Below are 23,814 nucleotides of genomic sequence, written 5' to 3' on the forward strand. Positions count from 1 at the left end.
TCAAGTTCGACTCTTCTACCCACCTGGTGGAAGAGTGCAGTTAACCCGAAGTTCGACTGAATAAGACCATTCTACGCCACCTGGCGGATAAGGGTAGTAAGCTAATTTCATCGTTAAACTGATTACATGCTCTTTTATATTGCCTAAACATCCGGGATAATTGTCTGGAATATAAAGTAGATTACTGTGAGAATTATTTTTCAAATCTAGACATTTTTTGTGTGTAGAAGTCGGGCAACACTGTTCAGAAGTCGAACTTTGTCGAATTTAGCTGAACGTTCGAAGGTTGGCGAAACCAGTCGAACCAAAGAATCGACAAAAAGGTCGCTGTATCCTTACTCAACAGAGCGGCAGTAGATCGTAGAGCCGTATCGCGAGTGTCGTGCGTGGCTGAGAGCGTTCTGAACCCTTCCAAAACGTCTTAGGGATGGATGACTTGACGAAACATCCCAGAGACTGCCCCGAAAATTAGGTTTGCGCGTATTGCTAGGCCTAAATGGGCGGCTCTTGTGAAAACTAAACCGATTACCCAACGTTCCAGCTCTAATATTTGTTGCCTACTAGCTACGATTTCTCCTACGAACTCCCGATGCACCTGCGGCCAGTAGGGGTCGTCATGGCAACGGACGTCCTGGCAACGACGGTAGCTTTGTAACTGCCAACTTGAAGAGAGCAGTGCGCACCCTAAAGTTTTTTGGCAGCGAAGTTAAGCATATTCTTTCCGTCTAATTCTCTCGATGATTCGAAAAAGGGGATAGCAAAGACTAATTACTACATTCCTTTCAAATATTTTAAAAGCAGTTTCCACTCGGTGGTAAAGGGGCATTAAAGTGCGTTTTAAGGTTCTCGTTTTATTGTGATGTTTCAATCTACGAGCTCTAAGCGTCCTAAAAATCCCGAAATTACATTCATGCGCGGCCGATCTGCACATTAAAAAAAAATTATCAAAGTTTCGACATCTACTGTTGGCGCAGAACGACAGATGGCGCTACCAGAAAACGAGAATCTCAAAAAAACACTTTAGTGCCCCTTTAAGATGACGAAAAAAGTCAAAACCGCAGCTGGGTAATTACAATCTCGGGGGCACTTATATCATTAGAAGAGAGCGCAGCTGTGTAATTACACGACCAGACATATTTTTGAAAACCAACAACGTCCTCTCGGTTTTAATTTCAAAAGAGCCGTTTGTTAGGCCTTGCCGTCCGCGCAAACCTTATTTCTGCGTTCTCTTTGGTAATCCGTTTCCTCTTCAAAGCCATCTCTCTAAGTCACACCAGGTCAAAAGTCCCTTCAGCTTGTTTCGCAGACGTGAGCAAAAACATTATGCTGGCAACTTCGAGCCAACAGACTACGGACGCCAGTATGTTTGTCAAAACTTTGTAATGTTTTTACAAACACACTGGCGTTCGTAGTCGGTTGCCCACACTGAAGCACTGCACAAAGTCTCACCAACAACGTGTTTGTTTCATGTTAGCGGGCAAGTTGGTTGGCTGTTGTCCTAGTGAGTTCGGGTAACTAAAAAAAAACGAAATAAACAAATAGCAGGGTAAACCAACGTTGAATGGCACTCAATCGTCGCCGCTTTCAAGATGGCGTCACCGGAAGCAGACGATAGCGCGAAGCGGAAGTTCGCCCTCAGCCCGTAAGACGTGTGATGTGATCACTTCCTCATTTGCAGATCGTGAAACAGAAACTGTCGGCCGACGCAGGCGCGGCCTTGCGCATGCGCATTGCTTACCTCGAGCAGCCAGGCACTCTCGAAGCCAGGGACCTCGCCGGCACAGCCGTCGACAAAGTGCGTATGGAGCGCAAAACAACGCTGCCAGCGCCATCTGGTGCTCCGCCACCCGACTAACAACTCACAAACCCCCTGCCGCAAAAAAAGAAAAAAAAAGGACACTAATGTTTTCTACTAACTAGCTGAGTATACTTTCACGAGGCATCTATACTACCTCGGCATTTGTCGTAGTTTTTCTCTCCCCTTTTGTGTTCCTGTTCCCACATTTTATTAATGCGGAAGCATTAACTGTCTCATGGAGCGAATGGACCTTTTTCCAGTAAGCGTCTGCGCACGCGCACACCCTTTCCACTTGACCTTGACCGCCCTTTCGCCATTTTTGGGGGCACTGTTTTCTTGCGACACTAATCTGTTCCTATGGGAGAAGGCGAGTTCGGTTGCCCTCCATTTGTAGTAGGCGGCGAAACCGTCATGGGGCACTCCTTACTGGAAAAAGGTCCATTGGCGTTATCAGCTTTTGAAGCCGCGCCAAACGGCACCTAAATTCCCCCGTCTTAGGGAGCGAAGCCTGTAGTCTGTAGCAGCGAATTGATGGATAGCCTCCCATTGCTCGTGCGCGGCATAGTTCCAAGAAACGCCACCCCAGACTCCATGGCGCTGCGGCTCCCGCAGAGAGAAGCAGAAACGGCCGAGGCGCCATGGGGATCAGAAGCGGCCACGGCGCGAAAAACGACATGCATGCTTTCGCATTCACAACTCCTGAGAAGTGCTAAGATATCTTTTTCCCATTAGCTGAACATGTGATCTACAATGTATGATGACAGATGACCTATGCACTCTGTGGCTAATGTGATTAGAGAGAGGTGGCGCAGACAATCTTCGAGCTGTTAGCGCGATCCATGGCACATGCAGAACCCGATGAAATTTTGATCCCGAATCGAAGCTTTGGGTGTCGCACCCAAAGCTGATCAAAGTCACGTGATTCGTGTTCGATGAATATCTTCGTGCAGAAATGGATTGACTGCATCCGCTGGAATTGTCAAGACCCGACGAAAGTGCAGTTTTTAGAGCGCAGCTCTTAGGCGCCCGTTTCCGGCTTGAGCGGCGTAGGCGTCGCCGTCGGCGTAACCGCGTGGTGCATTATGGGTAAATTTCCCCGCTAAATCTAGCGAAAAAATTTCCCGCTAAATCTAGCGGAAAAAAATCCCCGCTAAATTTGTCGGAAAAATTTCCCCGCTAAATCTAGCGGAAAAAATTCCCCGCTAGATCCAGCGGAAAAATTTTCCGGCTGAATCTAGCAGAAACATTGCCCCGCTAAATCTAGCGGAAAAAATTTCCCCGCTAAATTTAGCGGAAAAAATTACCCGCTAAATCTAGCGGAAAAAATTCGCGGAAAAAATTCCCCGCTAAATCTAGCTGAAAAATTTCCCCGCTAAATCTAGCGGAAAAAGTTCCCCGCTAAATCTAGCGGAAAAATTTCCCCGCTAAATCTAGCGGAAAAAATTCCTCGCTAAATCTAGCGGAAACAAAATTCCCAGCTAAATCTAGCGGCAAAATTTTTCTGGGGGGTCGCGTGACCCCCCCCCCCCCCCCCCCCCCCCCCGAGGTCACGTGACACCCCGCCCCGAGAACAGGTGACCCTCAGTACCCTTCCCTCCTCCTCCTCAGGAGCTGCGCTCTAATTCGGTGTTACAGGGAGTTGTAAACGGCTTTCATTTTTTTCTACCCTTTCCCCCCTAGCCCATTTGTGCCTTGCTCCCTTCGCTGCAGTTTTGTACAATAAAACATTTGCTTTTACTCGTTAAAAAACAAGCACTCGTGGACCCGTAAGCTTTGTATGCATATATTTTATTCTGAAAGTACATGTAGAATCTATATTACTTTTTTAACATGGCGGCATGACGCACTTGTCTAAATAGTATAACCTAATTGAGATTTCGTACGAATGACGCAATCATAGTCTATTTTTTGTCGAGCTTGCCAACCACAACCAAGGGGTACAGCCTGCAGATCCTTTAACAATATCGCGCGAATACCAACCGGCCAGATAGATCAGCGCCTTATCGTGGCGTGAAATAGGAGGTCAGCGAGATCACGCGCGTGTGGAAGATGGAAGATCACGCGCGTGTGGAAGACACACCTAGCCTCGCTGGCTTGCTGTTTTACGCCGCGGTTAGGCGCTGATCTACCGGCCGATCCAGAGCCGTTTATACTAAGAGAGTTTGGCCAATTGTTGGAGCTTACTGCCTGCTAGAACCAGCGGATTTCGCGATAACACTAAATGGCGTTACTTCTTTGTGTTATTTATTTCTGAGAAATCGCACAGAGTTCGTATGAGTCATAGCCACATAATGGCGGAAGGAAGTAGTCATCCTCCAGTTGTCAGACTACGCTGCTGTGGTTGCCAGGCTGTCAAAATTTCCTTAAAGGGACGATGCAACAATGTTTGTACTTTGCGCTTATACCGCTTAGAACGGACCCCTGACGTTAATGACCTATGAAGCACGCGTACGTTTTTCACCCCACGCAATAAAAGTCCCAGAAAAAGAATTAAAGAAAAACGAGCCGCGTTCACCCCCTCAACACGCGGCCACGTTACTGGAGCGAGCTCAGTTTCACAGCTCCGCCTGCGACGTGGGCTTAGTTGGCTTAGTGGCGGTCACGAGAACTAGCAGCGCTACAGTCTAGTCTTGCTTCCGGATCGTCTAGCCCGCGAAGCTACAATAGCAATATTTGAGCTTGGGCGAGTTGGCAATTCATAATAACCCTTCACAGCGCAAGGAAACAGACGCACACAAAAATAAATTTCAAACACTCAAAGAAAGAACACTCACAGTGCGCTGACACTGATCTGTCTCGTGTATTACACTTCATCTTCATCATCTTTGTTTTGCTATTATACACATGGAAGCAAAAAAAAAAGGAAGAAAAGAAAAGAAAAGGAAGCTCTCAACGCGGTGGTATACTCTGTTTCACCTTATGATGTACCGCAGAAAAGGCTACAAGCGCGAGCTCCTTGTTCTGTGGCAGATCTCGGCGGCACAAGCTCTCGTGCACCAGGGGCAGCTGCCAACGCTATGAGCTCGCGCTTCTAGCCTTCGCTGTGGTACAACATAAGGTGAAACGGAGTATAGTAGACGACGCGCGAGACAGGGGAGCAAGATCCGACCGCAGCGCCGCTAGTTCTCGTGACCGCCACCTGGGCCACTCGCCCCTGCAGGCGAGAATAGGAAGTATTCACTGGCGGCCATAGCTGTGTGCACGACTGCTGACCGCATGCTGATGGCGAGCTTCCACTGTATTTTTGTAACGTGCATTTCGCACACTCAAGATTGCCGGTCTTAGCATCCTACTTATGTGGGCTCGTTCAGAGCATGCCCTCTAGACATCACCCACAAATATGGCGCCCAGTGAATACTCCTTATATAGGGAGTTGCGAAACTAAGCTTGCTCCAGTAACGTTGCTCGCAGCCAGAACAAGCGGCCACGTGATCTGGAGCCGATTATATGCCGCCACCGTTGATCATAGCCATGCGTTGGGGTTGGCAAAGCACTGGACACGCGCTGAGTTCCAGACATTCTTATGGCTCGGCTGTTGTCGTCGTTGCAGCGATTGGACACGGGTCGCTACCCGTATGCTTCTCGAGCTACTAATTATCACGAGCCCAAATCGAGTGTCCACGCAATGCTCGGGTCCAATTTATGTACCGCATTCAAATATCGTCATTGGGGTGTACTGCGATCCCCACGTCATCAAATTTCGCAAAGGAGAGATTGTATGAAAATTATCGCTTTTGTCCTTGAAATTACACCGCAACAAAGGAGTCTCTCGGCCAGTGGCGTTGCGTGCGAGTATCCTTGAGTCCCACTAGTGCCAGTAAGCTCTTGTAAAAAGAAAAACATTCCAATTGAATATCGTTGCACGGCTCCTTTAATAAGAAGGCCGAATAGAGCACTGCACGGGCCGGGCCAGCCCGAGCCCGACCCGGCCCGCGGGCCGGGCTCGGGCCGGGTAGCACGTTTTTTCTCGGGCCCGGGCCGGGCTCGGGCTTGAACAAAAAAGTTCTCGGGCCCCGCCGGCCCGGGCCGGCCCGGGCCGTGCCTGAGCAATCTTGTGCCGTAAATCATAAATTGTTGTTGATAGCAAGAAGTTTGCTCATTAATCTTTTAGGTTCATTAAATACAAGAAAAAAAAGCGAAGTGCAAATTCACTACAGCGTCGTTAAAAATAATAACTAAAAGACGTCTTGAAGCTAGAAAGCCTTCAAGCTTTTTCCGTGTGAGCGAGGGTTCAGTGTTATAAATTGTAAACAAAATAAAGTCCCAGTCATATGCTTGTCAACCTGTCTGATTCATCGCTCTCAAAAATATCTAGTTCACTATTAGGGAGGTTTAGAAAAACGTTCGCAAGCGCTTTGGGTACCGTAAAAATAGCGTTGCGATGTAAAACCTCTGGCGATGCTAATTTTAGCTTGCCCAGAGTGCTTGAGTACGTTATTCTAAGACTCCCTTATTGCACAGAGCGTGGCACTATATTAGCGCGAACAAGCGATCGTCGTGTTTTTATGTTTATCTCGTAGAATCAAAACGCTGTTTTCAAATCTATTAGTGTCTTTAGAAGTGCTCATCTGGGCCACAGACCTAAGTGGTATACTTTGGTGCCTACTAACACCATTTCGAAGTAAAATTCGAAAAAAGAGCCAACGTCGTATTCGCGGTATCAGTGTCGCGCAGTGTACATAGTCCGTTCCGCGCTTGCACGTTTTAAAAACCACCTTGGAAAAAAAAACAAAAAAAACGTTTTATGGGGTTAAGTAGGGATATATTAAACTTAAGCTTGCCTGCAAGGGTTGTATATTTTAAGAACGCGTTGACATGTAAAGCTACTTCAGAACATATTCTCAAACAGAAAAGGTGCGCAGACCAGGCTTAGAACGATGGAGACTTTTTGCGAAGAGGTTGCGATGTGCATGGCCTTATAGAAGTAGGTTGAAACGGGACGCGTTGAAACGCAAAGGGTGTTTCGGAAACTGGTTCAAATAAGAAGGACGTTTAGGGAATGGGTCGAAACAGGACAAATTCAATCGAGAAGGGCGTTTAGTGAACTGGCCGGAAACGGGACGGGTTCATATGGTAAGGGCGTTTAAAGAATGGGGCGAAACAGGACGAGGTTCAAATGGGGAGCTCGTTTCGGGAACGGGTCGAAACGGGACGGGTTCAAACGGGAATGGGTTGTTTCGGGCTACAGCCATCGGGCCGGGTCGGGCGGGGCCTAGAAATTAAAAATTTTGTCGGGCTCGGGCCGGGCCCGGGCCGTGTCTCTACCGGGCCGGGTCGGGCTGGGCCTAGAAATTCCGGCCCGTGCAGTGCTCTAAGGCCGAACTCTCTCAGTATAAACGGCTCTGGGCCGGTCGGTCTTTGCGCGGTATTGTTATAGAATCTGGAGGTTGTACAAATCTGATTCGGTCCAGTCCGTACCTCTACGATCCTGGTCTGGTTTACACTAGAGTGCGTTCATGTGCGAAAGCGCACATGAAGGCTCCCTTGTTTACACCTTGTCCATGGTAGCTAAGCCTTGTCCAAACATAATGCTCCTGTATTTCGCGCTTCGAATGTTCGTCCAAGACCGGCCGACTCATCAGTGTCGGGGTTCTAACATTGATGACGACGCCGTTATAAATAGTGCTGCTACCATTTATATATATATTTCTTTCACAGCAACTTACATATAGGGTGGACACCAGTGTACCTTACGCTATAAAGCGAGGCGAAAAGATGTGCGCCTACGTATATGGAAAGGTCAAGCTTTCATCGAATGTACTTTGATGCGGTGGACTTAACCTTGTGAAATTTCGAGCTTTAGTTCTCTTCGTGTAAAAAAAATTATTAAACCAACAAATTTGCCAAAGTCAAGAGCGAACCTGCGCACAGACAACCGAGTATACGATGAACGTGGCTTGTGGCGCCACCTCCCGAAAGGAGCAGCGAGCAGATGACGCACTTCGTTGTCTGCTCGCTACGTCTATCGGAAGATGGCGCCACAAGTTATGTTCACCGCTAACTCGGTCATCTGCTAACTGGTCCGCCGTTGACATTGGCAAGCTCGTTGGTATTATTATTATTATTTTCTTTGTTTTACACCAAGAGAATTACGTTTCGAAAATTCAGAAGGTGAAATCCTCCACCTAAATGCACGCTCGGTAGAAGGTTGAAACTCCTGTGTGCTGTCGCCGATTTTTCCGGCTCGGTTTCACAGCGTTAGAGGTCCACTGTGGTTCGCTCTGCCGAGTTAAGGATCACGCACTGGTTGAGACGATGTCAAAACGACAAACGCTTAATAGCCAATATATATATATATATATATATATATATATATATATATATATATATATATATATATATATATATATATATATATATATATATATATATATATATTTATTTATATATATAGGGGGTAGACCTCAAAGCATATAGCAGAGGATCGAATGTACAGTTTCTTTCGAGTGAAAATACTTGATGCATCCAAATAGATATGGCACTATTGTCATCCCCAAAATCACGATCAGGTACGAGTTTCTGACACAACTATGCCTTTCATCGAATTTTCGGCACACGTGTTATATAAACTATTAAAAAAAATTGCTTTCTGCATTCATTCATTCATTCATTTCATTTATTGATACTGTCAGCCCTTGCACAAGGCTATTACAGGGGTGAAAAAACAACAACAACAACAACAAACAAACATGTACGCTTACATGCAAGCATACACAAAGGTTACAAGTATATCGAGACGCTTCGTAATTTCGTCAGTTTACGCAACGGATCACTTCGTAGTTCTGAAACATTTCTTTACACAAGCTATGCATGCTGCCATCTTTGTGTACCGAGCTGTGTAACGTTTTCTGGAGAGGCGCAGTAGCTCTCTCAGGAATATTCGACGCCGCGCAAGGGTCCACAGCAGTTTCCCCCTGTCTGATAACTTATAGGCCCTGGAAAGCTGTATATAATTGGCGTCTTCCTGTACTTCCGAAGTTATTGGACAGAAATAAGGAAAAAACTTTGGTAGCTCAATCGTAATCCTTCGTCGGTGACGAGAATTTGATTGACTGACAGTGAACTATAGGGAATACGCCCTTTCTATTTTAGCTCCTAAATCGCGACTTATTGCACACGCGCCATGTTAGGCCTAACCTCCTCTTCGCGCCCCGCTATAGTGTCACCGCATCTTTCCGTCGCGGTCTCTATTAACGTCGACGTTAGACAGCCGCCCGAGCGAGATAAGTAACGAAACGCGGTAGTGCTGTCACAACTCGCGCAAAACAAAAACACACAACAAAACAGATCCAAGTACAAGGACGGGCAGAATGACGCTCGCTGACGTGAGGCCTAATGGAAACCCCGGGATACATGTCCGTCGAGCGTGGTCGTCCCTCCGGTTGCTTTACTTTTTCGTTCTTGTTTCGGCGTTTTTTTTTTTTTTGTTTTTTTTTTTTTTGTTTTTTTTTTTTAGGTTGTTGGGGCGGACACGAGGCTTGTTTCCTCGCTCGCGTGATGAAATGTGTCACGCTGTTTGCTTTGGCCCGTCCTGTCCAGAGACGACGATGGTACTAGCAGACGGCAACCTTACGTCGTCTGCTCGAGCGTAGCTCGAGTGTCAGAGGTTCTCCTCACCAGCCAGGTTGCCGCTTCGCTCACCTCTTCATCCAGGAGATTTGGTTAGCGGCTCGTTCGAGGTTCCGTCCCTCTAGTTCTAACACGCGTCTGCTTTGGCGTGGGCCCTTTTGAATCGGCAGGCGTAGAAAGTAATACTGGTTGTGGACGGCTGCGGTGGCTGACGTAAGGTGCGCAGATCTAGAGCGAACGTTGTATAACTTTCGGTTTCCATCCACCGAGTCCGTGGGAGAAAATGAAACCCTGTTTTATGGCCCGCATAAATCGACCTCGCATTGCAGAAAGCTGAAAGTCCGTGCGCAAGTGACGCCTGCGGTCATAGACAGCAAAAGTTTCACAACGTGGCATCACCCGAATCAAAAGATAAAAAAAGATGTACACAAATTTTCTGTGTGAGCTAACATTCACGTAAGCCTAATCTTCGTCCGACCAAGAACTGATATCGTGGGCGTACGTGGCAGTTATTTCAGCGAAATTCCATTTCTCAGCAAGCATAGCGATATTGTTTTCTCTCGTGCTAATCGACAAGTCTTTTTCTCTGAAATATACGCTACAGGCGCCCACAGTGTAATAGATTGGTTTGACGAATTTTAGGCATCCTATCACCACCGCCTGCGTCATCTTACCACGGAGTTTCAGCTTTCTGCAATGTGTAGTTTATGTGTGTGGGCTGAAAAATCGAGTTTTATCGTCTCTCCCAGACCCGGTATAGATCAGCATCACCGCGTCGTGTTAAATTAGAACCGTACTTCTATTTAGGATGATCACTCTCCGAAGCAGACAAACTTCCTCGAATTTTTTCTCGAATGAGTGGTGAATATTCTGAAGCTCCGGCTAACTAAATATTGCTATTTTTCAAGCAAATGTGGAAATATTGCTCTAAAATATTTCTGGTTTGCATGGGATCATTCGCAGCAGCACTGCAACTCCTTCACAATCCTGCTTTTGAGCATATTTAGGCAGTTGTCATTAATTATAACTCCCTCTAGCTCCTTTCACGTTTCCGTTTATTTTCGATCATTGAAAACATAAGAAAAGCGGAAAAAATAGCTTCATGCTTTATCGTGTTACGTAATGCTGAGGACATCCCATGTCACTCTATTTTGTTGGTTTTTGTGTCGCTTTCCTGGGTCAGTCCTGTACGCAATCAAACAAACCGTAAAGTCGATTTTTGTTTTGTTGTTTTCCTCTGCAGCATGTGATGTCGCGGATAGGATATTGAACGCGAGTTTCATTCGATCCGATTGCACCCAAACCAACACAAAATGCATTGACGCAGTACGTTATAAACGTAGGTCAGCGCGCACGTCCGTGCCGTCTGCTAGGCTCACTTCGTCTGCAAACACCGCGAGAGCGCGCCGCCGCTGTATTTTTATTTTCTTGTTTTTATTGACCGGTCACTGGCGCCTTGAAACCGGTGAACCCACCGGAGTAGAGCGGACAAAAATAAACGTATAAATAAAGAAAGTAGTCACTACGTGCAACGCCTGAGGCGGCCGGAGCGGATATCGCTGTCTCTTTCGGCAAACTTAACTCTCTAAAATTCGTCTGCACGAATTTTAGAGAGTTCAGTTAAGTTTTTCAGTCCGGCAAAACAGGACCATATATATATATATATATATATATACAACGGTCATGGTGGCGGGAGGCCGAAGGCGTGGGCATATAACTGAGAAGAAACAACCCTTAGTGAAAACAGCAACAACGGACGATTTAGTCTTCGACGTTTCGGCCTTCTCAGTTATATATATATATATATATATATATATATATATATATATATATATATATATATATATATATATATATATATATATATATATATATAGGCGGTTTCATTTGGATTCAGGCAACGAGTGGCAGTCGCATTTTTTATTTTGTTTCAAATTTTTATATTTTGTGGAGCATGTTCCAAGAAGAACAATCCTTTTTGTTTTAATGTCCTGACATGACTAGTTCCCGAGAAAAAAAAAAATATCGAAGAAGCGGGAAAGAACTACGAGGTTTTGACGTTTGTCGTGTGTGGCGTTTTTGAATCACTCTCAATCTCAAAGTATTCAAAAGAGAGCGTCTATATTTTTTTAGTATGATATGCAAGTAGGTAAGACGACATTATAATTGCTCTTTATTATTAGTCGCTCCAATCTTTGTGAAAAAATTCCCAAACATGGCTCCGCGAACAACTGTGACCTAAATTGCGGATTTTATTTTGAGTCGACTATGTTTAGTATCGCTTTTAAAATAATACCACGTGTAGAACCTTTCATTGCCTTCCACATTATGTAAATTTTGTGTCTTAATCACGTACGAGTACTGAGAAATAAATTATGAAACAGAGAAGCTTTTCACTTTCTGTTCAATTTCAGCACGCTGTAAAAAAAAAAAAGAAAAAAAAAAAAGCTGATTTTTATTATTTTTTTTTTTTTGCGTCTCGTTTTTTACACTTTTCTTTTAGCCAGAATACATTCTGTTAGAGGTATATGCACTAGTTTTGAGTTTTAAGCCTCTAAATATGCTAAAAAAAGAGCAAATGCTGATGGTGGGTTTATGGGTTATAGCTGTATATTTTATACTTTATTATAATAATTTAAGGGACGTTGAATCAATACTCATATAAAAACGTGAAGGTCGTTAGGCGTATAATAACAGGTTTGCAATTCCAAACGTCTAAACACTATAAAATCGCAACTGCCGAATGCGGGTTTTCAGACAATTTCCGTCGGTGCATGATTGGAGGGGCCTCAAGCCTAAACCTTATGGGCTACATAATCTATACTACGTTATAAATATAAAAGTATAATATTGTAAAACATTAGAGTAAAATACACTTCCTATTGGAAACCTAGATTTTTAAATGCGAAATTTTATATTTTTAATGCGAAATTCATGTTGATAACAGAACCGAATCATTTTCCAGCTTATTTAGAGCCTTAAAACTCAAAACCAGTGCATATACCTCTAATGGAATGTATTCTGGGTGAAATAAGGGTGTAAAAAAAGCGAAGCAAAAATAAAAAGAAAAAAAAATTAAAATAAAGGTTTTTTTTTCTATACATCGTGCTGAAATTGAACGGAAAGTGAAAAGCTTCTCTGTTTCATAATTTATTTCTCAGTACTCGTACGTGATTAAGACAGAAACTTTACATAATGTGGGAGACAATGAAAGGTTCTACACGTGGTATTATTTTAAAAGCGATACTAAAGATAGTCGACTCAAAATAAAATCCGCAATTTAAGTCACAGTTCGCGGAGGCATGTTTGGGGATTTTTACAAAAATTGTATCGACGAATAATAAATAGTAGTTGGAATTTCGGTTTACCGATTTGCATATATATCACAATAAAAAAAATATAGAAGCTCTCTTTTGAACACTTTGAGATTAAGAGTGGTTCAAAAACGCCACACACGAAAATCGTCAAATCCCACCATCGGCATTTTCTCTTTTTTAGCATATTTAGAGGCTTAAAACTCAAAACCAAGGCAAATACCTCTAACGGAATGTATTCTGGCTAAAAGAAGGGTGTGAAGAAAACGCGACGCGAAAAAAAAAAAAAAAATGAATTTTTTTTTTTTTTTTACACTGCGTGTTGAAGTTGAACGAAAAGTGAAAACCCTCTCTGTTTCATAATTTATTTGTCAGTACTCGTACATGATAAAAACACAAACTTTGCTTAATTTGGAAGGCAATGAAAGGTTATACAAGCGCTATTATTTTAAGAGCGATACTAAACATAGTCGACTCAAAATAAAATCCGCAATTTAGGTCACAGTTGTTCGCGGAGGCATGTTTGGGGATTTTTACAAAAATTGGAGCGACGAATAATGAATAACATATGTATCACACTAAAAGATATAGACGCTCTGTTTTGAATACTTTGAGATTGAAAGTGATTCAAAAACGCCACACACGACAATCTTCAAAACCTCGTCGTTCTTTGCCGCTTCTTTGAGAATTTTTTTCTCAGGAACTAATCATATCAGGACATTAAAATAAGAAGGATTATTCTTCTTGGAACATGCTCCACAAAATATAAAAATATGAATCAAAATAAAAAATACGACTGCCACTCGGTGCCTGAATCAGAATGAAACCGCCCATATATATATATATATATATATATATATATATATATATATATATATATATAAACGAAGAAACGAGTTATTGATTTTGAGGTCTCGCAAAATATCCTACTTGCGACTTAGAATATGTCTCCCTTTTTATGTCAAAACAGACGGCGACTCCCGTTTGACGATGGTTATTGCATCGGACGACTTTTAGAATCCGGGATACGCTCCTCGAATCAAGAACTTGCAGAACGCACGCCGCTAGTTGACAAGGGAAATAAAAATTGTGACCGCGGGAGCTTTGGCGTATTCCGGTCTTCGCTGCTGCTTGAATGAACGGACTGCGCGCGGTACGTTTCGTCCTTTTTTTATTGTTTTGTTTTCCGTATATTTTTGCTTACTCATTTCGAATACGCGCGCCGTGCAACTATAGAGTTGCCCAATCTAACGCTCAGTGACCGAAAATGAACACGTGACAGAATGGTAATGTTGTGACGTTTTGAGATAAAACGAATGAAACCAATGAAACAATTATTTCACAACGTTGGTTACGTAGTTCTCAATTTAGGTGAGTTGAGGCAATACCACCTAGAATTGGTTGAGGTCGTGTTATGTTCGTCGAACTTGCAACAGCCATTCGAATTCTACTGATCAAGAAAAAAAGAACAAAAAAAAACAACTAAAAACGTGGTTGAAAAATAAATATCACGTTAAAATTTTTAGCGTACTTTTTCTTTGTTATGATGAACGGAAGACAGATGGAAGGTTGAGATTAAGAAAAATAAGCTAAAAGAAAACTGGCGACTATTACCTTTTTTTTTTTTTGGGGGGGGGGGGGGGGGGGGAAACAAGGGGAGGGTTTTTTTTTTTTTCCGACTTTTTTGATCTTCGAAAGCGTACGGGAGTTACTTGGAGTAACTCGCGCAATTACGTCATCGGAAGCGAGCGCCACGTGCGCGTAACAATCCAACGAACCCGAAAAACCGTGTACGAAAATTACGGGGCGGCTCGCTCCACTCGGCCAACTCGTTCCCGGAGTCTAGCAACACTGAGCGGCGTCTTTCATCCGTGTGCGATTCCTTTATTGATGCCCGACCCGTAGTGCACGCTTTTTTTTTTTCTTCGTCCCACGGGAATCGACAATCGAAGCTAGACACCCCCGTTCCGAACCATTTTCCAAAGTCTGTGTCCCAAGCCGCGTCGAGCCGCCGCCTCCGCCCCCCCTTCGTCGAATGGTTCTGGTGACGGCACACGAGTACACCAGCGGCGCATCTCTGCCGAGCATGTCGCCCAGTCTGGACATGTTGACCCAGACCCCCAACAACCACCAGGCGGTCGCCGTGGGCGCTGACCCCCAGTCAACCGTGAGTTTATCGAGCTTAAAAACGAAGCAGTCAAAGAAAACAACACTCGGTGTGTTAATCAGTGTTACCGCTCCCAGGCGACGGGCTTTTGCCCCACGTTGCCACGACCGCCGAGCGCACGACGTAGAAAAAAGAAAAGTAAAAGGCGGCCAGTTGCCGGAGCGGTTGAGTGGTTGAACTTTCGGTTCGGCGTGGTTTGACTCTGTGGGGGTTTGCCTGCGCCTCTTTTAGGCTCCGCGGCTGATGCGTATCGGCCGTCGGAGGGGGGTTTGTGTGCGGGCGATAGAAATAACAAACATGGAGACAACGCTGTTTGGCGGTGTTCACGGAGACGGCCGTTTTGGTCCCCTTTCGTTTCGTTGGGGATTAGTCACCCGTCTTGACATTACGCACTTGAAGATTAAAATGATTAATGATTTATACCATTTTCTTGTGTCGACCATTGTTACTACTTTTAAACCTCTCTTGTACTTGTTATGTTAAGCACACACTCTGACGACTTGGGCTGATTTTATTTCTCAGAGTTGTCGTGGTGACGATCTGTATATTGCAGTAGTAACATCTCTCTGCTTTTGTTAACATCTGAGAGACCTTTTCTGTTTTAATAGCCTTCATTCTCTATCCTAAATAAAAGGATTGTAGAGCTAGATTAGGCGAGGGCATGTGTGTGAACCATGATTGTGTGGGTGGCTGATTGAGCTGAATTGTGATAGTCTTTCTGGGGGGCTATGTTCAACAAATGTTTCGTTTCGCCTAAAAAGAAACAGAAGTGTCGATACTGTGTCTGATTGGTTAGAGGCTCAAATGACATAAGTTCCCTCTTTTTGTCATTTGAGCTTCTAGCCAATCAGACGCGATATCATCACTTCTGTCACTTCAGTTTCTTTTTAGGAGAAACAAAACATTTGTTGAACATAGCCTCCCTGGTTTTTGTTCTTGAAGGACAGTAGTGGATTTCTTTTTTTTTTATTTTCCCCTTTCTTTGTACCATTATTTCATTCCTGGCACTCGGTTTCATGAGAGGCGTACTTCCTTTTCTGCTCTGAGTGAACGATTCTCGCATCTCAGAAAGCCAAAAGCTTTATCTTAGGATTGCACTATTGCTAAAAAAGTAGTGAGGTGGTTATTTGTTTATGGTGCCACAGTGAGTGACTATGGCAAATAGCAGTCTTCGGGTGTTTCCGTGCCAGGGGCTGTTGCAAACTTTTTGCGTCTGCAGGGTGGGTCGCGATCAACTTTGCAAGTTGACGGTACATGGGAATCTTTTCTTTTGTTGGCCACCGCTTGCTGTCATACAATTTCGGAGAACACGCCATGGCATGGAAACAGTCGATCTGTACAAGATGTCGCTACGGGTTGATTGAACCTGCGTTCAAAGTGATCGGTGACACGGGGCTTGCATCTAGTCCGTGTGCTTTAGCGTGATAACCCAAAGTTGTCTTGGTGTCTCGACTCAAAGTGAGAGCCCGCAGAACTTTGTTGGCGGGTTCGAGTTGGGAACAAGATGTGCACAGTCGGATGAAAGTTTAGTGCTGCCTAGGTGCTGTGCGACTGATTGCGGTTGCTTTTTAAAGATTCAATAACAATCTAAAGCAACCTCCCGAGGTTTAATACTTTTTGGTATCTCCTGTTGACTGAAATCCTTGGCCCTTCGCTGGGACGTGCCAGGCATCCTTAACTAGTTGGGCCCACAAACCTCTAAAATATTTATTCTTACTGCACTGAGATTGCTCGTTCACCAAAGGATTGCGCCCTGTGCTACCCGCTCGTGGCACACATCTGAACTTTCCTCCGTCGCCGGTTACCACTGGTGGTCAACAACGGGGCCTGGGTTGCATACAGCCAGTTGGCTGATTTCCATAGATGCTTTCTTGCAGAGTGTTACCTCCCTCTTCAAACGGTGTAGTTGACAGACGCGCCACCCTTTTTGCATATTGTGGTTGCTGTCTGCGCCATTGCCGCAGAGATCTGCCGCATGGTGCGACAAGGGTGGCGCTTTAACCGACCGGTGGGGAATATTGGGGGAGAGTGGGTGCTCGTGCCTCATTTAAAGGGCTGCTGAACCGAAATCTGGATTCCACAAAGCATGGCAGCAAAAGCGTGCAATGGGATGCTGCAAACATTAAAAAAAAACACTCTTACAACAATATATCGAACGGATGACCATATTTAAAAAAAAAAAAAGTAGGCGCTTTTGACACATTTGTTTACGTCTTGTTTTTTTCCGAGAAGGAGAGGGAACGGCCTCGTGTGTTCTCCGCCTCGCCGCCTTGCGGGGGCGAAGAGGAGAAAGCAAGATATCTTGACGTCATGCGCCTCGTCGGCCTCATTTAATCTCAACCTTTTTTTTTTTTTTCAGAAATATGGCTGTCGATTCGAGATATCGCCTTACGAGTAGTGTTGTAGCGATTGTAGCGTCCAGTCTACAGCTCATGCATTGTTTTCTGAAATCCAAAGTTTGGTTTACCATTTTTTTGAAGGGTGCAAGCCATGTTCACCTATACTTGGTTTAGGCGTAACATTGCAAAAATGCAAGTGTGGCATACCACTTTCGAGGCATTCGGAGTGTAACGTGAGAGAGCGTTTTACAGGACGAGAGCTGTGTTGTCACATGCCTTGCCCCGACACCGATTGGCTCGCCGAGGCCGCAACTTTCCTCGTTCGCCGAGTTGTGCCGATACGAGCATATTAATGTTGGGCACGGATCACCGTGCCCAATGTTGAGAGCATCGTTCTCGCCGAGAACAGCTTTCTCGGGAGTGAGCTAAAACGATGACCCTGCAACTCTAACTTTCCTCAGATATTGAGTCATTTAGGGCTGATAAGCATAAACTGGAGAACATTTTAGACGCCGGAAAACACGCCAACACGACACAAAAACCGCCAAACTGTCAAATTTTTCCCCCGGCGTCTGGAGGAGGGAGTACGTTGGCTGAACGGTTTCCTCCACCCGCGCAGCAAACGGACCTGGAGCCCGACGGCGCCGGCGGAGCAGCGGGCGTCGTCCTGACGGGAGCCCAGGTGGCCAATGCCGCCAACGCCGTGGCGGTGGCGGCGGCGGCCGGAGCTGCCGAAGCGGCCAAGAACGGCCAGCCCAAGCGGCTGCACGTGTCCAACATCCCCTTCCGCTTCAGGGACCCCGACCTGCGGCAGCTCTTCGGGGTAAGCTACCACGCTCGGACGCCGAAGTGAAATCGGAGTCTCTTGCAATTGGTCGCTGACAGGACGAGAGGTGGGGTGTCGCTCTCGGACGACCTGCCTACGGTGCGAGCCTCGTGGCCGCACGTGCACGCTGGTTGCACGTGCACGCTCGAGAGACACCGAAGCATGGTCGAAGGTTGGAAGCTCGCTCTGGAGGCCGGTCGGCGGAGAGACCTCCCCGCCGTTCTCATGTTTTTAATGGCTGGCGTTGCAAGCGTCGTTCTCGTTGACAACAGCTTTCTTGAGAGTGGGCGAAAACGACGACCTTGGGACTCCTTTCCTCAGATATTGGGCCATACACGTCTGATAAGCATAAACTGGAGAACGTTTTAAACGTCGGAAAACACGCCAACTTGACTCGAAAATTGTCAAAATGTCAACGCCGCTACAGTTGGCGACACCTCCTGACATCGAAATGCAGACGCTACGGTGGCAACGCGTTCAAAACATGCGGCGGAAGAAACGAATTGCACACGTGCAATTCCATCTAAAGACCAACCTGCAAAATATTTTTCAACGAGGGTGAAACTCTTTGTCACCCTCCCCACTTCACTATCTCCCACTGCTATCTTGACTGCATGGGGGAGGGGAGTGGGGGGCACCTTTTGTTGCTGCATCTTGGGGCTGGATAAGCCCGGAGCTTCTCCCAACTCCTCCAGCCCCAAAATGCAGCAGCAAAAGGATCCCCCCCCCCCCCCCCCCCCCCCCGTAGAGTGGGAGAAGAAGAAAATCGAAGGGTGGCGAGGAAAACTTTCACCTTGGTAGACAGTATTTTGCACGTTGGTTTTTCATGCAGGGCTATCCTCTCGCGGCGTTATGCACGGGTGCAACCGCACTGGCGCGTGGTCTGTGCTTCTGGAGAAGGTTCTGTAGCAATCGCCTTACAGTACCGTCGCATGATAAGCTCTCCGATGTTCACATGAAAGAAATTGACGACGACAGTACTAGAAATTTCTGAAAGATGCCTCAGTTTCCTAAATTTTCTAGTGATCATAAAATGCATAAATTCCAAACAGGTTGAAATTGCTCTTGCTCTGACTTTAATGCTTTATGACAATTGTGCAACACTTTGATACTGCTCCGACAAATCCACTGCTGGGGTGGTAAATATTGCCCATTCATTTATTATTTGATCTGAGTACTGTTTGTTGGTGCCTCTTTTAACGCTTTCTTTTGATTTCCCGTTCACATGGTATTAATATCTCCTTTCCGTTCCAGCAATACGGGGCTATTCTCGACGTGGAAATCATCTTCAACGAGCGAGGTTCCAAGGTGAGCTCTCGGCATTTCCTGGGTCCTGTAGCTCCCACCAGAAACACTGAGTCTTCTTGTCGTTTAGTTGTTTGCTGCGGCTTGCCACTTTGTTTTTGGACCCGTTCATTACATTTTTTACATGACTTTAACGGGAGTCATCAAGATTAGACGCCTTGCGGTGCAAATGCCGAGTGGGATCAGGTAGCAAAAATTGGACTTGCAAAAACCCGTCGTTGATATCAGGTTTTGCGAACCCGTCGTTGATTGCCGGGTTCTCCCGTCTGTGGTTGACGGGTTCTGCAAGCCTGTCTGCTGACGAGTTCTGGAGACCCATCATTAGGTTGACAGGTTCAGCATTAAATTGGCAGTGCATACTTGAACTTTGGTTAGTAAACTGGTTTTTAAGCGGCAGCTGGGGGTTTGCAAAACCTGCTTCCTTCATTCGATTCCGGAGAGGTCTGGTCAGAAGGGGTGTCCGAGAAAACAAAGTGGCAACGCCAATCTCTCCTCGGAAAGTCTGTTTCTCGCAACCCTGTTAAAACGATAAAAAAAAAAAAAAAATCCTAATCTCGTGGAGTTGTGGAAGGTACTATTGAGTTTGCTTGGCCAACAGCCTAGCTATCAATCAAGCTTTCATAACTGGAAAACATGTGCTCTGTTTGATGCGAGGCCGTGGTTGAGGCCTCGCAGGATGGGCGCGGAGAAAAGGCTTTCCCGGGAGCGTAGGTCGTGTGTGTGCTCATGGTTCAGTGGGGCACCAAGTCAGCAGTGACAGAAGCTCAGATAAGCTGTAGTGTTGCTGCTCTATCTTTGCGTGATGCACAATTTTTTTTTTTCTCGCCTAAATTGAAGAGTGATGTAAATGATCAACTTTTTAGCATGCTTAGAGCACTGCCACATGAAGACTCGGTGGCCTTTCGTTGGGAATGGCACCACGTTCCGAAACTCCAACAATTCTCAATTGGAAACTTCATTATCACTTTTGTTTGTCATTATCATTCAATCTATGCCAGGTTAGCTCGATAGCAGAGGCCGACGTTTGCTATGGCATGAGATGCTAATCTTTTTTGCCTCTTTAAGCTGCCATTCCTGAAAGATTGGTGTTTACTCTGTGGTAGTTCCTCTGTGATGTAAAGATCTCTGTCGAGGCGTGCCACGGTCACCAGATAAATCTCGAGCAGCGTTTTATGTTTCCACGAAAGTCTTTGCAGGAACTTTGTCTCTGCCTCAGTTGGCTCATAAATACCGACTCAAGGATTCAGTGGTTACTTTTTCTGAGCCTGCTGAGGCACTATCTATTATGTCGTGAATTGTGGCGACCTGTCGACAGTTTCCTAGATTGTGTTTGAGGAGTCCGGACAGCTATTTTTGGAGCGGTTCTAATTTAGAGTTGGTAGGATTTCGGAGCGTGGTCGTTCCAGTCATCACCTTGTTGTGTCTCCCTTCTTTGTTTAAAGTGTATGATTGTAGGAAAAGCTCATGCAATATCATCACGTGTTTAGAGAGTTCACTTGCAGCGTATTCCTAATGAGCTGATGAAGGAGAGCCATAATCTAGGTCACGGCAGTTTGAGCTGGTAAAGGTTTGGCAATGGACTCATGGGGTCTGTTTGATTTCGAAGTGGAGTTCTCATTTACCACTTTGATGTACTTGCACGGGTTTCTCCTTTCCCACCTCCTCAATCTCTGAAATTGCCTTCCCTCAACTAAATGTTTGTCGTGTGGAAATCCAAAATTCCTCATCTGGGCCACTGAAAGCTGTTGTCTGCACGAGTTTGGCTGCAAGTTTTAGAATGGAGGTGTAAGAACAGGCGGATGCTGGCGCGTCGAAAATGTTACGACGTTTTCAGCGTCACTGCATTCTCGAGGTTTTAGTTTGGTGGTGCTTCCGCCTGCCAAGGCATTCAATTGCAGACCACATCAAAGTGTCATTGAGGTTCGATCTGGATGAGCGTCGTACTGGCATGCAGTCATGTAATCACTACCAAGTGGTGCGCTAGCTAAATTGCCCACCTTTGGTGTTGCCAGTTAGACCAAGCTCTTGCTGAATTTACAACATCTAAATTGCTTTTCTGTAATCGGACTGCATAGACATGTCTGGTCTATGTTACTCCATTCTCAGTGGATCTGCTTTCGACATCTTGCTATTGGCATGAAACATTCAGGTCCGGTCTTAGACATTTTTGTGAGGTGGTCCAGGTTCTACGGAATTTTGGGTTTCCAAACACTTGAGGCTGGAGCGGCCCTCAAGAGCTGCCATATTTGCCATGTTAGTAGTGTTTGGTAGTCTTCCCCTCACATGTATTTTTTTTTTAGGTTTATTTTTATTGTAGTGTTTTTGTTTCACTTTGTTTCTTTTACAAGCTAATTTTCGGTGTGTCCTTCCCCCCTTTTCCAACCTATTTCCTCTGCTTGAGTTGATTCCTTCTCCTTTCCTCCCTCAAGGTAGTCTTGTTCTTACGAGCCCACCCCAAACCGAAGGTATGCGGGTTCGGTAGTAGATCTGACAAATGGTAACAACGGGAAACATTCTGCATCCTAATTACGGGGGGAATCCCGTAAAGTTACGGAACTGTCCTTCGTCGGATCGAAGAACAGATCTGCATGACTCGGGCTTGTGGTGGGTTCTTAGTTTCTACGCTACGCGACCATTCTCAACTTGCCCAAAATTTACCTCCGTTTTCGCACCGATTCATTAATGTGGGGGTCACGTCTTTGGCGCTCGATGATCGCATCGTGTCTTAGCACCAACTTGCGGCACTGTCTTCTTAGACGCTCGCCGACCGGACCTCATTCGTTTTAATTGAAGCCGAGACTGGTCGTGTAGCGCGAGCGTCGGCCACTGTTGTCCTTAGATGCCGGCCGGAACTGCTTGCCGGTGTTTTTCTCTTTCCCACCCTTCCTTTCCCCTTCCCTCCCTTACACTCGCTTCTGTTTCGACTCACGCCTTATTGTTGTCGCCCGCGAGACCGTGTTCGGGGGACTTGAAGCTGAAGCTTGAGATAATGTCTGGAACTGGCAAGCAAGGCTTTGTCTGTGGATTGCACCTTTTACTTTTTTCTTCTTCACTTGCTCTCCTTTCCCAATTACCTCCCAACTTTTTTTTTTTTTTAGATGGATCGTGTAAACCCTTTGACGCCGTCTCTCATTTTGCGTGGCAGGGAACTTTTAGGGCACAGTGTCGACCGAACTGACGTGCGCCATCGATCGACGCGTCCGGGGCGGTGCCGCTTGTTCCCGGTTTAGCCGTCTGCCAGCTTGGTTTACGGTTTGCTTGACTCGCTGTCGGCTTCACAAATTCGAGTCACTTATCGAGAAGCTTGGCTAAAGAAGTACCACGAGCACTGTTGCAGAGAGATAATGCTAGGAGTTATGGAAAATTGGCTGCAAGTCGCATAAACTTATTGCTCAAAATGTAGAATTCTACGCTACTGTTTGCGTCATGGAATATGAATCTGGACGGTTTACATTCAGTTGCGGGAAAAGTGACTGGCCTTCTGCTCACTTTGTGTCCCGGACAGTCTTGAAGTTTAAATGTAACCAGGGGGACGTCGTCCGTTGCGTGTGTGGAGAGGTCAATATTCTGTTTTAGTTGCAAGAAAGGGCAATTGAAAAGACGAAGCGAAAGCTAGTTGGCCGACGTCGTTGAGCCCCAGGACATTTATATCAGTAGCTCGCGCACCGCCGTAACTTTTCGCATTTTTTTCACACCTTTCCTCGCGGTTCCTGTCCCTTTTCCCCTCCCCCGAGAGTGTTTGTCTTTCGTTTTTGTCCCTGCTGACGGAGTGCTCTTTCTCCCCCTTTTACGCTTCTGTCATGGCAATGGTGGCGGTTGGCATTTTTTGTCTAGCGGAGCGTATGTGTGCAACGTTAGAGACTGGTTATGGACTGTACTCGGATCGGTGCTCTTGCAAGCGGCTGACGCACTGTTGGCCATGACATTGACACCTTCTTTGCATTGTTGACAGTGGGTTTGAACATGCTCACAGTAATCCCAGTTTTTTGGACCCCCATTTATTTATTTTCTTAGCGTTTTCAGCACTACCTTTCTCGTTTTTTTTTTCTTCTCTCAGTCTCTTGTTTTTAATTTCTCAGTTGTTTTCTGACGGAGAACTTTTTTTTTTTTTTGTACTGGTTCTGAGAAGGTGCCTCTCTTAAAAAATGATCTCTTGGCTCTCTCTCTCTCTTTGCTCTCTGGCATTCTACCTTTTCTCTCAAATGCATTGAGTTTGCGTGCCTTGTCTGCGTATGCCAGTTGGAACTTTCTAAAACGAAATGCAAATGTAACAGTGACGATGAAAGGAAAAAAAAGCACTTCCTCAGGAGAGGTGTCTTCTCTCCCTCCTGCGCTCGAAATCCAAGAGAAAGGGTCTGTTGCATATATCCCCATAACGAATCGGCAGAGCGTCGGGTGTGCGCCGGCGTTACGCTGGCACCGCATTAATTTAATTAACCGAGGTTTTGCAGACGCGTGACTTGGGCACAACATTGGCATGACCCGCATGCAACATT

The 23,814-nt window shown here is 45.6% G+C and overlaps 1 protein-coding gene across 11 annotated transcripts in view; it reads left to right on the forward strand.

The window, feature by feature from the left end:
• Positions 1 to 23,814, forward strand: part of LOC8040096 (RNA binding protein fox-1 homolog 3) — a 317,548-nt gene that overhangs the window by 266,367 nt on the left and 27,367 nt on the right. For 6 of the 11 annotated variants that reach the window (XM_042294594.1, XM_042294598.1, XM_042294595.1 and 3 more), the window contains 3 exons: positions 1,679 to 1,795; positions 17,807 to 18,010; positions 19,268 to 19,321. In XM_042294594.1, the coding sequence (XP_042150528.1) occupies positions 1,679 to 1,795; positions 17,807 to 18,010; positions 19,268 to 19,321 (375 nt within the window). The remainder of the gene's footprint in view (positions 1 to 1,678; positions 1,796 to 17,806; positions 18,011 to 19,267; positions 19,322 to 23,814) is intronic. The other 5 variants (XM_042294604.1, XM_042294600.1, XM_042294603.1 and 2 more) reach the window with 1 other exon arrangement.

The sequence above is a fragment of the Ixodes scapularis genome, unplaced genomic scaffold (genome assembly GCF_016920785.2).
Source record: "Ixodes scapularis isolate PalLabHiFi unplaced genomic scaffold, ASM1692078v2 PGA_scaffold6__148_contigs__length_123643588, whole genome shotgun sequence".
Taxonomy (NCBI): domain Eukaryota; kingdom Metazoa; phylum Arthropoda; class Arachnida; order Ixodida; family Ixodidae; genus Ixodes; species Ixodes scapularis.